General features: G+C 54.7%; 2 protein-coding genes across 2 annotated transcripts in view; both read right to left on the bottom strand.

Moving 5' to 3' along the window:
• LOC142819585 (uncharacterized) overlaps positions 1-16,771 on the bottom strand; it is a 176,921-nt gene that overhangs the window by 67,487 nt on the left and 92,663 nt on the right. The gene's annotated exons all lie outside the window — the stretch shown is intronic.
• The window catches only part of LOC149521867 (uncharacterized), a 34,479-nt gene that overhangs the window by 6,820 nt on the left and 10,888 nt on the right, over positions 1-16,771 (bottom strand). The window contains exons 3-5 of the mRNA XM_089772699.1: positions 16,077-16,354; positions 11,642-11,882; positions 10,686-10,904 (exon numbers count right to left, since the gene is read on the bottom strand). Of these exons, the coding sequence (XP_089628825.1) occupies positions 10,686-10,904; positions 11,642-11,882; positions 16,077-16,354 (738 nt within the window). The remainder of the gene's footprint in view (positions 1-10,685; positions 10,905-11,641; positions 11,883-16,076; positions 16,355-16,771) is intronic.

Genomic DNA, 16,771 nt, shown 5'->3' with positions numbered 1-16,771 from the left:
CGCAGCGCCGCACCTCGGCGCTGCAGGGACCAACCCAGCAGCACCCCAGCTACTCTACCCCAGGTGTCCCCAAGTCAGCTGCTGCTGAAACTGATCAGTGGCTGATTCCAGGAAGCCGGGGGCAGAGCAGCTCTTCCTCGGGCTTCCTGTAGTCAGCCGCTGGTCAGTTTCAGCAGCCGCTGACTTGGGGACGCCTGGGGCAGAGCAGCTGGGGTGCTGCCGGGTTGGTCCAGTAGCGCCGAGGAGTGGCGCTGCGGGACCAACCTGGCAGGGCCCCAGCTACTCTACCCCAGGCGTCGGCAACAAAAGCCTGGTCTGCTGGGGGGGGGCACACTAGCTGCGCCCCCCCCCAGCAGACCAGGGAGACGCGGGCGGCGGGACCGCCAAGACGCGCCGCTGTCCCACCGCCTGCATCCTCCACGGCTTTGCTCCGCGTCTCCCTGGTCTGCTGGGGGGAGGGCCCCCCAGCGCAGTATTCAAAACATGGGCGTACCATGGTTTTATATAAAGGCAATAAGATATTCTCTGTTTTATTCTTTATCCCTTTTTTAATGACTCCTAACATTCCATTTGCTTTTTTCACTGCCACTGCACACTGAGTGGATGTTTTCAGAGAACTGTCCACAATGCTTCCAAGATCCAAAAATTTGCTGGCTGTCTACGCTGCACATGCGTTCTTCCAGACGTAGATTTACAGCATAGTGTTGTGAAACAGGGCTTCTTCCAGAAGAGTTATTCCTCTCCCCATGAGAAAGAAGTCCTCTTGTGCAAGAGCTCTTCCACAAGAGGCCAGTGTAGACAGGCAACATTAATTTCTTGCTCAAGAAGCCCTTATGGTTACAATGGCCATCAGAGCTTTCTTGCGGAAGAGAGCGTCTACACTGCCATGGATGCTCTTGTGCAAAAGCACATGCCAGTGTAGACACTTTCTTGTGGAAGAGTTTTTGCACAAGAACTCTTCCGCAAAAGAGTTTTGCGCAAGAAGCTGCCAGTGTAAATGTAGCCCAGCTGCAGTCTAGCCGTACCCTTGCTGGGTTGAGACAGGATGTGCAGTCTCTTGGGTGGGAATGAGGGATTTGGGTGTGGGAAGGGATGAGAGGTGCAAGCTCTGGGAGGAAATCTGGATGCAGGAGAAAGTGGATAAGGGGCCACTGGCTCGGGGAGGGGGCGTCGGGCCAGGCAGTGTTGGGGTCAGATGGAGGGTTGGGGTACTAAGCAAGCCACAGACTTCTGGATGTGAGGGTGCAGGAATTTGGGTTGGGGTATGTGAGGGGCTCAGGGCAGGGGGTTCCAGTCTATGAGAGGCTCAGCTGTAGGGTCTGGGGGAAAGAGGAGTGCAGGAGCATTATGATGCTGTGGCCAGATGGAGGCTTGGCCCTAATTTGGGGTTTGTTGGCCAGGCTTCATTTTCAAATAAAATACTATGTCGAACACACAAAGTTTCTGCATTGTCTTTATTTCTGAGAAGGGCAGGGAACCTGTTTTGAGTCAGGGGTCACTGACCCACAGAAAAGTCAGTTGGGGCCACACAAGTGAGATGCAAAAAAAACCTTCTCCAACCCCCCCCCCAGCTTCACTAATGTGGCCCCAACTGTGTTGGTGGGAACAGGGGACATAGTACTGGGGAATGGTGCTATTGGGTGCTTTGGCAGGGGACAGAATGCCACTGTGGACAGCTGGGGACAGGATGCCAGTGGGGACAGAGTTCTGTAGCTGGGGACAGCGGAGTGGGGACAGAGGTCTGTGGCTGTGGAGAGGGAGTGGGGGAGTCGGGGCAGGGGAGAGGGACCTGGGCAGTGGGGACAAGGGGCGGGGTGCCACTGGAGGCAGAGAGTCCCCTGCCTCTGCCTCCTCCAAGGATTCCCCCCCCAAGGGAAGCCGATGCATGCCTCCACCATGCCCGACTCCTCCCCTCCCCCCCCCCAAGGTGCAGGGAAACCCTGCGTGTTCCTACCCTGGAGCCAACCTCGCCCTCCTGTGGCACAGGGAAACCCCGCGCGTGACTGCCCCAGGGGCCAACTCATTGCTCCTGCGCCAGAGCAGGGAAGTCGCCGTGCTCCTCCTCCGGGGCTGACACCCCCTCCCACAGCATGCCCGGCAGAGCAGCCAGCGCACTTCTGGAATCCCCGGAAGTGGCACTAAGCTGCGTGAGGTAGGTAGTGGGGCTTCTTAGGGGGCGGGGGGGCCCAGATGCTGCATGATCGACTGATCGAGGACTCACAATCGACTGGTCAATCGCAATCGACCTGTTGGATGCCACAGGTCTAGGGGTATGTCTAGACTACATGCCTCTGTCAACAGAGGCATGTAAAATAGGCTACCCAACATAGTCAAAGAAGCGGGCATTTAAATATCCCCTGCTTCATTAAAATAAAAATGGACACTACGCTGTGCCGGCTCAGCTGATCATCGGCACAGCGCGCGAGTCAAGACGCAGATCGGTCAACAAGGGAAGCCTTTGTCGGATGCTCACTTATGCCTCGTGAAACAAGATTTACAGGAGCGATCAACAAAGGCTTCCCTTGTTGATGGATCCGTGTCTTGACTCGTGCACTGTGCCAATGATCAGCTGAGCTGGCATAGCGCGGTGGCCATTTTTATTTTAACAAAGTGGGGGATATTTAAATATTGACTATGTCGGGTAGCCTATTTTACATGCTTCTGTCGGCAGAGACATGTAGTCTAGATGTACCCTAGATGATCAACCACCTGTTAAACAATCTCTTTTGTCCTTTAAATCTTAGCAGTAGTTGGTCTTAGAAAGTCACAAGATCTCCCTAACTGGTAGGAACTGGCCAGGTAATTTCCTTGGGTAAAAGGGAATTCATAACACAATGGGAAGGTTTGCAGGGTCTTTTTTCTTTGGCTGGCTGACATGGCACACCCAGGGGAAGGAACCAAAGGCCCCAGGGAAAAGGAGGCTTCCCTGGTTTAGAGTAAGGATGTTAAGTATCAAGTAATTCACTAATGGAATAGTTAATGCATTTCTGCATTGACTATTTGATTACTCGATGGGCTGTGCTGTCCCTCTGAGATGCCATGGCAGTATTTCAAAGCAGCTGGGGACTATGGGGGCTCCATGTGGCATTGCCCCTTTGAAATGCTGTGGCAACATTTCAAAGGACCGTGCCACATGGAGCCCGGGATAAGCTGTACAGTGCTGCTGCTGTGATGTACCCCTCTCTTCCCTTGCCTTCTTGCCTCTATCTAAGGCTATGTCTACACTAGCCCCCTAGTTTGAAATAGGGTGGCTAATGTAGGCATTCGAACTTGCAAATGAAGCCTGGGATTTAAATATCCTGGGTTTCATTTGCATGTTCCCAGGTGGGCACCATTTTTAAATGCCCGTAGTTCGAACTACCTGCCCGTGGCTACACGCGGCGCGGACTAGGCAGTTCGAATTAAAGCTCCTAATTCAAACTACCGTTACTCCTCCTGCAATCCTACTGCTTGTACTTAATACAATCACTTTTATTTACTACTAAGACCAGTGTACCTGGAGGAGCAACCAGTGTATACATTCTCCATTTACCTCAAGTAATTCATTGGGGTTCTGATCCCATTTGGGGAGAGGTATCCTGGAGGCTGGGCCCTAAACTGCATTTTCCTGGGACCTTCAGGTTTCACAGCGTCTGTGCTGCTTTTGAGCGGGGGCAATCATCTCAGCTCAGGGCTATGGCTGAGGGAGACCAGCAGAGCTGGACCAGCAGGACAGGGCATCAGGAAGCCCCAGAGAGCAGGAAAGGACGTGTCAGTGGCTTTCTCTTCCCCCCGTCACAAGTACATACCCACATGGCCGCTGGGTTTATAGGGCTCAGAAGGTCACAGATGCTGGCACAGGTTCACACTGAGCCAACATCACAGAGTAAATCCCACACAAAGATCAGGTCTGACTCCCCAGCCCTTACAACCCCCTTCACTGGCTCACAGGCGACTAGCTCAGCCTGCCCTAACCCTTCTGCCTCACTGCAGACAATGCCCATAGGCTGTCCTGTTCCCTGCTGCTCACACAGCTTATGCAAAGTGACAGTCCTGATGGTACATGGGTACCTCTTCCCTCCCTCACACACGAGGGGGTAGGGAGCAAATATAACCCCACAGCTGTCACAGACCACAAGCTCAAACCAACCTAGCAGCTTTCTTTAGCAGTGTGACCAGGCTTGAGGACACGGGATGGATGATAGGCGGGTACATGGTGACTTTAGTAAAGCTTTCAACACCTTCTCAAACAACTGTCTCATGAACAACCAGGGAACACAACATAGATGGAGCTACCATAAGGTGGGCACAGAACTGGTTGGAAAAGTTCCTACCGACCAGGTGTCAAGCTTCAGGGACATATTGGGTGGGAGTCCTGTAGTGATCAGGGCTGCATCCACTTCTGTTCACTGTGTTCAATTGAGACGATGCCTGAGAGAGCCCACCTCTGCAATCTGCAGGCTGTCCCAAGCTAGGAAGGGCTGCAAGTACAAGTGATTTGGGGGTAGGACTAAAATCCAAAATGCTCTGGCCCACTGAGGAACTGGACTTCAGTAAACTGGATGAAATTCAAGCAGGGAGGAATAAGCTGCCGCACATGTACACAATGGGAAACCCCCAGGGAGCAGCAAGGGATGTGGGGGCCATAGTGGACCACAAGCTAAATATAAGCCAACAGCTTGACGCAGTTGCAAAAAAAGCAAACATGATTCTGGGCTGCATGAACAGGCGTATGGTGAGCAAGACATAAGAGTCATTCTTCTGCTCTACTCTGTGCCCTCTTGGAGCACTGTGTCCAGCTCCCGATGCCACATTGCAGGAAAGACATGGACGAACTGGAGAAAGTCCAGAGAAGAGGAATGAAAACGATTAAAGGTTTAGAACACATGACCTATGAGGGAAGACTGAAAGAACTGGGTTTGTTATAAGTTTGCCCTATTTCTCGATGAAAAGAGATATGCACAGTGGTTTCTTCCCCCCACCATGGTAACAATTATTTACACAGGACTAGATAATAAACAAAAGTGGTTTTACTAAATATATAAACTGGGATTTACATGAGTGTAACTGAAAACACTGGCATGATTTTCCGTTAAAAGCATTTTCGGAAAAATCACGTCTAGATTGGCAGGATGCTTTTCCGCAAAAGCACTTTTTTTAGAAAAGCGTCCATGGCCAATCTAGATGCGGTTTTCCGCAAAAAAGCCCCGATCGCCATTTTCGCAATCGGGGCTTTTTTGCGGAAAACAGTACTACGCTGTCTACTCTGGCCTTTTTGCGCAAAAGTCTTTCAGAAAAAGACTTTTGCCCGAACGGGAGCAGCATAGTATTTCTGGAAAATCACTGATGATTTTACAGGAGATTGTCAGTGCTTTTCCGGAAATTCAAGCGGACAGTGTAGAGAGCTGGCAACTTTTTCCGCAAAATCACATGATTTTGCAGAAAAACTTGCCAGTCTAGACACAGACATAGAGCAAAGTAAAGTCTACACAGCAGCATTATTTCGGAATACCTGACGTTACTCTGAAATAGTCAAGGGCATGTCTACACAGAGCAAGCCTTTATTTTGACATAATGTGGAGCAGGAGGACTTCTTACTCCAAATCCTGTAACCCTCATTTCACGGGGAGCAAATAAAATCGAAGGAAGAGTGTTCTTCCTAATACATTAAAGAAACTTCTTACATGAAAAGTATATCCCTCCATCCTTTTCCCTTTTCAAGCAAATGTGTCAAGGCACAGTTGATTTTTTTCTCTTTCTGGCCTGGGTCTACAACTGTCTATAATTTTAAAGATCTGTATTTTCAGGTTTCTTAATGCATATCTTCTTAAAGTGGGGAGGCAATTTCAAAAGCTAGCTGAAGACTAAAACCCAATTGTTTTCCATTCTTTAAACAGACTTCTCCAGGGTGGAGCTATGTCTCCCCATATCCATGGAAAAATATGAGCTTCATTATGGATTCCAGGATCAAGTGACATGGTCACAAGTCTTTTTATAACTTGGACCAACCACTCTTTGGACTAACAAAAAAAATTACAGATTGTTACCTTGAGCACTGGACCATTAATTTTCTGGAGAATCAGGAATGGCCCCCATTAGCATATTTAAAACTATGAACAGATCTACACTTCATATTTCTGACTTCACATTGAAGAGTGATACATGCACAGAAATAGAATATATACATGCAGCTGATTGTAACTTTAAGTATGATATGTCATGTGATGTATTTTGCCTAAAGTGTTCTCAAGTTATGCAGATTCATATTCATGACACAGTTTTCATAAAGGGGGAAGGGACAACACCTTTACTAGGCAGCCCCATCGTCTGCTTCCATATGTAATGTTAAGTCCCCCCTTAACAGTTAACATATTGCCTGCACAAAGACTGTGGCCAGGGTCTATCCCTTGAATGGCTCTGGTGCTGGGGGAGAGGAGAGTAAGTTTTCCTAGTTGTGCCCAGAGTGGCCACCAGGACTCCCTGGGAAGGGCTGCAGGCCCCCTATTTCAAATTAAATGTCTACACAGCACTTAATTCGAAATAGCTATTTTGAATTTGGTGTTACTCCTCATAGAATGAGGCTTACCAAATTTGAAATAAGGGCTCCACTATTTCGAATTTATTTCAAACTAGCGGTTTGCCTGTGTAGACGCTATTAAAGTTAATTCGAAATAACGGCTGTTATTTCCAATTAACTTTGTAGTGTAGACACACCCATAGTGACACTGTAACAATGAGTCACAAACTGGCTGAATGGGGGACAGCTGTTACAGCTCCTGGCACCATGCAATTCTGTCTCGTGTATTGCAAATGTGCACACCAGGAACAAAGCCAGAGCAGGTCCATCGGAGTTAGTCACCACGATGTTCACAACCACTGGTGGATGCAAAACGTGCAGCCAGTGCAGCCCCTTTCCTCCCTCCCTCCCCCGCACAAGCTAGCTCTAGTTCACAATCCCTACGCCAGATGCCCTCCTCACTCTCCCACTGCCCTGGAACCTCATGGTCCAGTGATCAGCCAGAAGCCACATGCTGGCAGCCCTGGCAGTGTCCATATTTCCCTTCCCTCAGTGGGCAAGACACCTGCACTGTTAGTTCCAAATGCCCACCCTGGGCATCTCTGGACAGGCCACTTTATTCTGCCTCATGATCTGGAAGCAGTCAGGGGCTGGGAAATACAATTTCTGCAGACAACCAGTTCAAGGCAGCCTCTCACTTCTCTTCATTTCCTGCTCAGTGGCAGCTCCCCCCGCAGTCCACTTTTTCCGCTGCCTCCCCACCCAATGGAACAGAGGGATTAGTAAAGATAGCTGGGAGTCTCAGGGCATAGAGCTTGGGGTGAGTATGGAGGGGAGCAGAAGTCAGGGTTGCTAGGATAACAAGTCCTGTGGATAAGGGATGAATTGTAGATGTGTTATACTTTAGTAAACTATTTGATACGGTTTCACATATTCTTCTTATCAAACAAACTACTGAAATAAAACCTAGGTGGGGCTACTATACGGTGGATGCATAACTGGCTAGATAACAAACGAGGATCCACAGGGGTCATTTTGACACCTCTTCTGTTCATTATCTTCATCAGTGATTTAGACGATGACATAGAGAGTACGCTTATTAAGTTTGCAGATGATCCCAAGCTGGCAGGGATTGCAACTGCTTTAGAGGACAGGGCCATTATTCAAAATGATCTGGACAAACTGGAGAAATGGTCTGAGGTAAATAGAATGAAGTTTCTAATGGCCGTAAGGTCAGTCCTAGCAAGTCCTGGTTACACTCCTTTTATAGCAATGACAGGAGGGACATGCGAACGCCCCAGCTGTGGTGGTTAGATGTTGATATTCCAGATGGGTGGGAACCCAAAGTGCTAAATGACCAGTGGATCCAGTCTCTTGTAGAGGCTTTAACAGAAATGCACGAGAAAATCACAGAACAGCTGGATGTTAACGTCCAAAAGATGAATAGCAGCCTGGGCTGGGTACAGAGGCCTGTTGAATGGGAAGTCGGAGATCAGGGGCTGTATTGGAAATTCACAGAGTAAGATCACTCCTTGGGAATGAGATGGGAAGGTCCGGTGCACATTGTGGAAAAGTCCAGCCCAACAGTCCACCAGATAGAGTTCCGGTCACAGAGGCTAAACATGCCAAAGTTCAAATGGTTCCATTCTTCCCAGCTTAAACCACGGAAAGGGGACTCCAAGCAGTAACCTCTAACTGGTTCCTTCTGGGGGAAAGGGGAGGTTAGAAAAATGTCTGTTCTGTCTCTAACTCTGGAGACTTCTGTCAGGACCAGCCTCTGGTGCACTGAGGGGGACTCTGCTGTGTGCACGCGTAGATGGAGATTGTGTAGCAGGGGCTCCACAAGGAGGTCTGCCCCCATGGTGGCTCACAAGGACATGGTTACTGCAAGCAGCTTCCAGTTCTGGAGGTGGTCCTGGTACAATGCTGGCAGCCCAGAAATGTCTCAAATAAAGGAGCTGCCAGTCATATTAGAGTCCTCGGAAGTGGCAAAGGAAAGCATGTGCCAGCATGCTCTATGCCGGACTACCTGCATCACGTACGAGCCTCTGCAAGGCCTGGAGGCAGAGGACATGGACCTACTTGTGCAAACACATCAGACCCTGCCCTCCTCCAGGGGAAGATGGAGAACCCCTGCAGAGATCCAATGCAGCCCTGGCCAGAAGAACCGCAGCATCAGCTGCTGGATATGAGCCAGGAAGCCTGGGGTCGGGACCAGGGTGTTGAGACGGTGACAGAGCATGGACAGGATGAGTTGGTTAAGCACCAGTGCCCTGCCCTGCAAGGAGAGGCACCAGAGCAGACGTGTTCAACTCCACAACCGCTCAGCCACCCTGGACTTTAAACCTTGCCAGTTCTCCGGTGGAGAGGGATGCGTGGCAGAGAGAAAAACGCCAAGATAGAGCAGCAAACCCGAGCTCCACCTGATGGCCTGAAACGCGGGTGGGAGGGAGCCTGCCTGCCACCCGGCCCCTACCACCATGCCAGAGCTCTTGACCCAGTTGACCCGGGCGGAGGAGGCTGCCGAGTAAATGACTCGGCAAGCCTCCACCCGTGCCAGGTCTCCCGGGTCCTGGACCAAGAGGAGCACGTTGTCGGCATCTGCCAACAGGACCAGCCGCATCTCTGGTTCATGGAGCACAAACTCCATCAACCTCCTGTAAAGGAAATGAAGGAAGAGCTCTATGGCCAGAGTATACAGCCTTGACGCGTGTACGAGAGTGGGCAGCCTTGACGTACTCCCCGCCAAAGCTGACCAGTGCAGTCAGGGTCCAGTTGAGCTTGACCAAGCACTCTGCGGAAGCGTACAGCACTTGGAGAAACCCCACAAACCGGGGCCCAAAATCAAAGGCCTGCAAGGTGCCCAGGAGGTACCCGAGGTCCATCCGGTCTAATGCCTTCTCCTCATTTGAGGACAGGAGGGCGAACGACAGACCATCTCTACACCCAAGCTCTGAGAGATCCCGGACCAGAAAGAGATTATCAAAGATGGTTCAGCCCGGGATGGTGTAGGTCTGGTCTGGATGAGCCACGTCCGCCAGCACGGACTTCAGCCTTATGGAAATGGCTTTGGTGACAATTTTATAGTCCGTGCTGAGGTGCAAGATGGGACGCCGATTCCTCAGATCGCAGAGGTTCCCCTTCTTGCGACACCTCCCCCTGAGGTAGGTCCTGCCCGAGTCTTGTCACTGACCCCGCCACCCTCTCCTCCATGGGCCCAGCCTCCTTCCCCACTGAGCTAATCGCCCTTTACTCCATTTACTGCTGAATTGGCTGCCAAGGCTGTCCATGCTGCAGGCTCCGGAGAACAAACTGCTCTGGCGGTGTGTCTAAACTACACCCCTCTTCTGACAGAGAGATGCAAATCAAGCACTTCGTAAGTGTAAATGAGCCCAGCATTTAAAGCAGGGAGTGTTTTCGGCAGATCTTGTACTCCTCATTTTTTGAGTAGTACAGGATCTGCTGAAAAAACTCCCGCTGTTGGCAGAACCACGGCTACACTTTACTTTCATTTTCAAAAGGGCGCTTGATTGGGACAGCGCCAGGACATGAGTATGCAAATGAAGCCCGGGATATTTAAATCCTGGGCTCATTTGCACTTCTGAAGTGCTTGATTTGCATCCCTCTGTCGGCAGAGCAATGCAGTCTAGACGTAGCCTGGGTAGATGATGGGATGCTGGGACAGGGAGAACTGGTAGGATGTGAGTTTTGGCTGACGGGGCTGTTCTCACTAAGTTCTGTCTGTCGGGGAGGGGGGGGGTTGGACAGGTGGGGAGTCTCCAGGCGGCCTGTGACTCTGTGGTGAGACTGGGTGAGTGACCCAGGGGGTGCACGGTTGTTACTGACGCGGGGAAGTTGAACTCTAGGACCTCCCTCCTGCATGTTTCTGACAGTGTCCCCGGCGCTCACAGCCGTGAGCCTCCCCAGACAGCCTGACGGGTGAACAACGTGGAACAGCTTCAGCAGAGCAACCGAGCAGCCCCTGTAGCTCCCAAAACACAACCCAGAAACAGGAGACTTCCAATGGCCATGGTGTTTGCTGTAGAGACACCCCTGAGCCCGGGGTGGCTGTGGATTTCCAGCACATATAGCTCTGATGTATGGAGGATTTGGGGGGATGTTGTTGTTGTTGTTGAAATGATTGAAAAACACAAAGAAACCTGCTTAAAACCCTTCCCCGGAGATTTACCTTCCCGGTTCTTTTCCACCTCTGTCAGCATTTTGTCGGATCGGAGAATGGAGGCTGCTTCTGTCTTCTTGCTGTCCTTGAACTGCTGCAGCACCTGCTGCGCCTGGGGACGAGGGGGCAGGTCAGTCCCTGCACTCAAGGCTGCGCTGGGCGCGAGGGGCACAAGGTGCTGATCTCTGGGCGGGGGGCACCAGCAGGGGGAGAATTGCCCGACAAGAACTCAGCCACTCGGCAGAGCAAATCGCCCCGAGACGAGGCCGGGAGCTGGAAATCCGTGAAGGGAGGCTGCTGAGAGACCCGCAGAAAACCCCCCAGAGCCTGCCAATGCCCCAGCTGCAGCTCGGAATCCCACTGGGCGTGAACGTGTCGTTTCTTCTGATATGCCAAAGCCACCCTGAGCTGAGCTTTCACCTCTCCTGTCCTGGCTCCTGCTGACTTCCAGGGCCCCGCCCGCTGGAGCTGGAGGTGCCATTTCACACCCAGGCACATGCTGTCTGGGACTGAGCTGGCATGGGCAGGTCACCCCAAGCTGGACCTTCCATCGCCAGCTCCAGGCAGAAATGCCCCCAGCTGGACTCTGCAGTGAGCATGTCCGAGCCAGGTGTTGAGTCAGCATTGAATATTGGTTGGTCATGATTGGTTGGTGGAATATCACTGCACCTTATTTGCATAACTAACGAGCAGCCACTTTTTGTGCAAGAGATGCACTAGTTCGAATTAGCTTAGTTCAAATTAACTAATTCGAATTAAGTTAGTTCGAATTAGTGCTGTAGTGTAGACATACCCATAGTGACTCCTAGTGATGTTTCAGGGTTTCTCTGGCGACTTCCTGCTCTGTGGCGTTGGCAACAGCCCCGTATCTCAGATGCTGGGAGTGTGCACAGCCAGGCCTGATGCTCTCACAGGCCACAGTGTGTGGGCAGATAACAACGGGCAGCACCCAGCTGTGCCCCGACTAGCTCCACAGCCCTGCCCAGCGCTCACCATGACTCCTTTGTTGGGCGCCCTCTGGAAACGCTTCACCACTTGTCTCTGGTCAGTCATGTACAGCTGGTGCCCGCCGGGCTGCATGTAAACCCCCTCGCTGAGCTTCCTCTCCATGTCCACTGAGAGCTGGGAGAGCAGGGCCTGGCAGGTCTCCTGGGACTTGGTTCGGTTCCTGCTCTGCACAGCGCGGTAATGTTCATTTATCGCCATCTGGGGAGTGACAGGGAGAGAGCAGTGAGTGGGGGAGGGGGCTGCATTTCTGCCCTGCCCAGCGTGCTAGTGCCCGTGTGCTCAGGAGACGTCCCCCCCTCGGCAGTGGAAGCCCAGGGCCCAGCGTCTGACCCGGGGCCGGGCAGTGAAGGGGGTAAATAAATCACTTTTACAAGAAGAGGCTTCCTGAGAATGTGTCGGTTCAGCCAAAAACCTTCATTTTGATTGTCAGTGGGAATTCGGTGCCAACCTGCTGCAGCATTTTTGAAAATCCCACTGAGCCTTGAGCTGCTGTCCGGGCACCCAGCTCTCTGAAAATTGAGGCACTTTGTCACTTTGCTAGAACCACTAGAAGACTTTTAGATCAAGCAAAGACAGTGGAACCTGTTGGATTTGATGGTGTGAAAACATCCCGGTCAGGAATCTAGAACTCAGGGACCCTGTTGTGCTTGAACACTCTGAGGGTATGTCTACACTACAAAGTTAGTTCAAACTAATGGACGTTAGTTCGAACTAACTTTCCTAGGCGCTACACTAGCGCTCCGTTAGTTCGAACTTAATTCGAACTAACGGAGCGCTTAGTTCGAACTAGTTAAACCTCACTGTACGAGGATTAAGCCTAGTTCGAACTAGCTAGTTCAAATTAAGGGCTGTATAGACCCTTAATTCGAACTAATGGGAGGCTAAGGCTTCCCAGGTTTCCCTGGTGGCCACTCTGGCCAACACCAGGGAAACTCTATTGCCCCCGTCCCGGCCCCGGAGCCCTTAAAGGGCCACGGGCTGGCTACACAGTTTGTGCCAGGTGCAAGGCTGCAAGCACCAGTGCCTGCACAGCCTGCACCTGCCACACCATGAGCCAGCCATCCGAGGGCTCCCAGCCCTCCACTGCTCCCCACGACCAGCCTGGCGGCTCCCAGGAGCCTGCCCGGGGGCACAAAAGGCGGGTGCCCGCCTGGTCAAGTGCAGAGATCGTGGACCTCATCGAGGTTTGGGGGGAAGCCTCCAATGTCCACGATCTCCGCACTAGCCACCGGAACGCGGCCGTCTACGGACGCATGGCTGCCAGCCTGGCCGCCAGGGGCCACCAGCGCAGCCGGGAGCAGGTCCTGTGCAAAATTAAGGACTTGCGGCAGTCCTACTCCCGGGCCTGCCTGCCAGGGGCCGACCCGGAGGCCTGCCCCCACTTCCATGCCCTGGACCGCCTCCTGGGGGCTCATGCCGTCCCTGCCCCCCGGGACGTGATTGACCCCGGGGCAGAGGGACGCTCCTGGACACAGAGGAGGAGGAAGAGGGCTCTGAGAGCCAGGAGCCTGCCGCCAGCCTTCCCAGGACCCGGGACCCCCGAGGCACCCCACAGAGCCGCTCGCCTGCATCATCAGAGGCCGGGGAGGCGTCCACCTGTGAGTACCCTCGTGTTCCCCTTATGTGTACGGGGGGCTGGGGCGAGAGGGAGCCCCGGGACCGTGCGCCTGGGCATTGCCCACCACGGAGCAGCAGCTGGGGATCCTGCAGGGGCCCTGGCCTTGCAGAGGGGAGCTGGGTTTCACACACCTGGGCCCCTGGGGTAATTGACCGCTGGTCTTCTTACACCACAGCCGCAGCACCTGGGACTGCAGGGCGCACCACCCCGCCTGCAGCAGCCGCCCACGCCCGGGCAAGCAGGACAGCCAGGAACCAGGAGGACTACCAGAGGCGGCACCTCCGGTTCCTGGATCGACAGCTCCGTCTCCAGGACCACTGGGTCCAGGAGGACCTCAGGCTGCGCTGGAGGAGTCTGGAGGCCCTGGAGGAGCAGGGCCGTGCCCTGCGAGGCCACCTCCAAAGCCTGCTGGACCGCTTTCCCTCCTCCCCCTGCTCCCCTTCTTGCTCCCCCTGCTCCCACTCCTGCTTCCGCTCCTGCTTCCTCCACACCCCCGTCCCTCCTGCCCCCCCTCCACAACCATTCCCCACCGACGCCCCCGGACCAGCAGTGTGGCGAGACGGGAGAGGCAGCCGGACTCCCACCCCTGAGCTTTCCTTTCCCTTCCTCCCTTCCCTCCCCTTCCCTTCCAGCTCCCTCGTCCCAGGTTTCCCCCTCCCCTCTCCCACCCTCATTCCTCCCTTCCCGCACCCAGTTATGTTCAATAAACAGACGTTTTTGTTTCAAAAACAGGTGTCTTTATTGTACAGTAGGTAAGGAGGGGAAAGAGGAAGGGGGGTAGGGTGGAAGAAGGTTCCAGTGGGGCATGCAGGGAGAGGTCAGTCCTCCTCCTCCTCCACCAGGAAGCTCTCCCTCAGGGCTTCCCGGATCCGGACGGCCCCCCGATGGGCTTCCCGGATGGCGGCGGTGCGGGGCTGACCGTAGTGTCCAGCCATGCGGTCAGCCTCAGCCATCCAGGCTGGCAGGAAAGCCTCCCCCTTCCGCTCACACAAATTGTGGAGCACACAACATGCCGCCACCACGGGAGGGATGTTGTGCTCGGCCAGGTGAGGAGGCATCGAAAGCGGGCTTTCAGTCGCCCGAAGGCCCCCTCCACCACGATGCGGGCCCTGGTCAGCCTGGCATTGAAGGCCTGGCGGGAGGGATTGAGGTGCCTCGTGTAGGGCTTCATGAGCCACGGCTGCAGTGGGTATGCGGCATCCCCCACCAGGCACACGGGCATGTCCACGTCCCCGACCCTGATGTGGCGGTCGGGGAAGAAGGTCCCGGCCTGCAGCCGCTGGCACACGGAGGAGTTGCGGTACACCCGGGCGTCGTGTGCCTTGCTGGACCAGCCCACATTAATGTCCGTGAACTGTCCCCAGTGGTCACACACGGCCTGCAGGATCACGGAGAAGTACCCCTTTCTGTTGACGTACCGGGACGCCTGGTGTTCCGGGGCACGGATGGGGATGTGCATCCCGTCGATGGCCCCCCAGCAGTTGGGGAAGCCGAGGGCGCTGAATCCCCGGATGACGGCATCCAGGTCGGCGAGGCGGACCACCCTGCGGAGCAGCACCCGGTTGATGGCCTTGACCACCTGCGGAGAGAGACACAGCAAAGCGCCAATCAGTGGGGCGCCCGGGTGGCTGGGAGCGTGCGTGCCCTGGCAGTGCCCCGCGCCCCACTCCTGGAAGCAACCCCCCTGGCAGCGTGTAGTACGGCCGGGACAGCCCGACCCCTCCGGTGCGGGGCGCTTTCACCTCCTCCCGCCCCCTCTTTGTCCCTTGGGCGGCCCATCCCCTCCTCGCAGCCCCCCTCCCCCCCGGCTCGGTGGCCGACGAGCGCCGTACCTGCATGAGCACCGCTCCGACGGTGGATCTCCCCACGCCGAACTGGTTCCGGACGGATCGGTAGCTGTCCGGCGTGGAGAGCTTCCAGAGGGCGATGGCCACCCGCTTCTGGAGGGGGATGGCAGGTCTCATGCGAGTGTCCCTTCTGTGCAGGGCAGGGGCGAGCCACTCGCGGAGCTCCAGGAAGGTGTCCCTCCTCATCCTGAAGTTCTTGGTCCACTGTCGGTCCTCCCAGCACTCCAGGACGATGCGGTCCCACCAGTCGCTGCTGGTGTCCAGACGCCAGACGCGGCGGGGCACGCCGGTGCTGTGGCGCCGCCGCGACTCCTCCACGGCCCCCAGGGCAGCCAGGCGGAGAGGCAGGGGGCTGACGTGCACCAGGAGGTGCCAGGCAGCCTCGAGCCATTGCTGGCAGGCTTGCAGCAGCAAGTCCAGAAAGTGCACCAGAAGGTGCAGGGCGAGCTGTGGCTCCATGTTGCCACCTGCGGCAGCCCCCCCGAAGGGAAGCACCGACACAGACGGGCAGAGAGACCGACGCTTTGTTGTCCCTCGGCGAGGTTGGCAAGCAAGCAGGAAAAGCTGAGAACCGGCTGTCCAGGGGGGTCCCTTTAAGCTCGAGGCTCAGATAGCCTCAGACAGCAGCCACACAAAGCAACTACTGACCTGATGCCCTGCCAGAACCGGTTTCAGCTGCCCTTAAATGCCCCCCTGCGTCCAATCAGTGTGGACGCGCTAGTTCGAATTAGCAAAACGCTAGTTCGAACTAGTTTTTAGTTCTAGACGTGTTAGTTCGAATTAGCTTAGTTCGAATTAACTAATTCGAACTAAGTTAGTTCGAACTAGTGCTGTAGTGTAGACATACCCTAATAGACCCAGGAAAGGAGCACAGTAACAGCCGGGGCAGGTCCAAGGCGGGGGGACATGCAGGGCCCAGACACTTACCGCCAGCTGCTCCTGGTACTTCTGACCCTCATCCTTGAAGGACTGCTGCATGAACAGCTGCAGGGCTGCCCTCTCGCACGCCCCATGTGTCTTAGACAGCGCGGCCACCTTCGCCGGGAATGTGACCTGTTCCTCCATCTGGGCGTCATAAAGAGCCAGCCCCGCCCTGACCGCAGCCTCGTTCTGCTTGGCGGCAATTGTGGTTATTACATCCTCCAGGCAGGGCACCTTCCCACTCAGGATCGTCTCCACGTAGCTCTGGGCTAAGCGGCCCAACACTGGGGAAGAGCAGGGGAGGGGCGTTAGGAGAATTCCCAGAGACTCCCGTGAGGGCCTGGCCCCAGCTCTGCACTGGCCCTGGGCCCTTCCCTGCTTGGCTGAGTAGCTCCCACAGACACATCACTGGGGGCCGATGCCGCTGGCAGCTCCTGTCCCTCTGATGTCCAAGTCCCAGGAGTGAGCCTGGCCCCTCAGAGCCAGCCCTGTCCCTGTGCCCTGCCCTCAGGAGCTCACAGCCCGTCGGGCACAGGACAGACAAGGAGCCGGCCAGGCCGGAGGGAGGGAGGAGATGGGGCTGAGCAGGGGGGGAAGGGAGTGGCATGAAATAAGTGTGAGGGGGAGGGAGGCCCTGGGCACATGGGCTGTAGGAAGCTGTTCCAGGCATGGGGGCACCATGGGAAAGTCTGACGCCGAGA

This window comes from Pelodiscus sinensis, chromosome 22, assembly GCF_052426305.1.
Source record: "Pelodiscus sinensis isolate ZL-2025 chromosome 22, ASM5242630v1, whole genome shotgun sequence".
Taxonomy (NCBI): domain Eukaryota; kingdom Metazoa; phylum Chordata; order Testudines; family Trionychidae; genus Pelodiscus; species Pelodiscus sinensis.
Note: the sequence above shows the minus strand (reverse complement) of the source record. Positions and strands in the feature narration are given on the sequence as shown.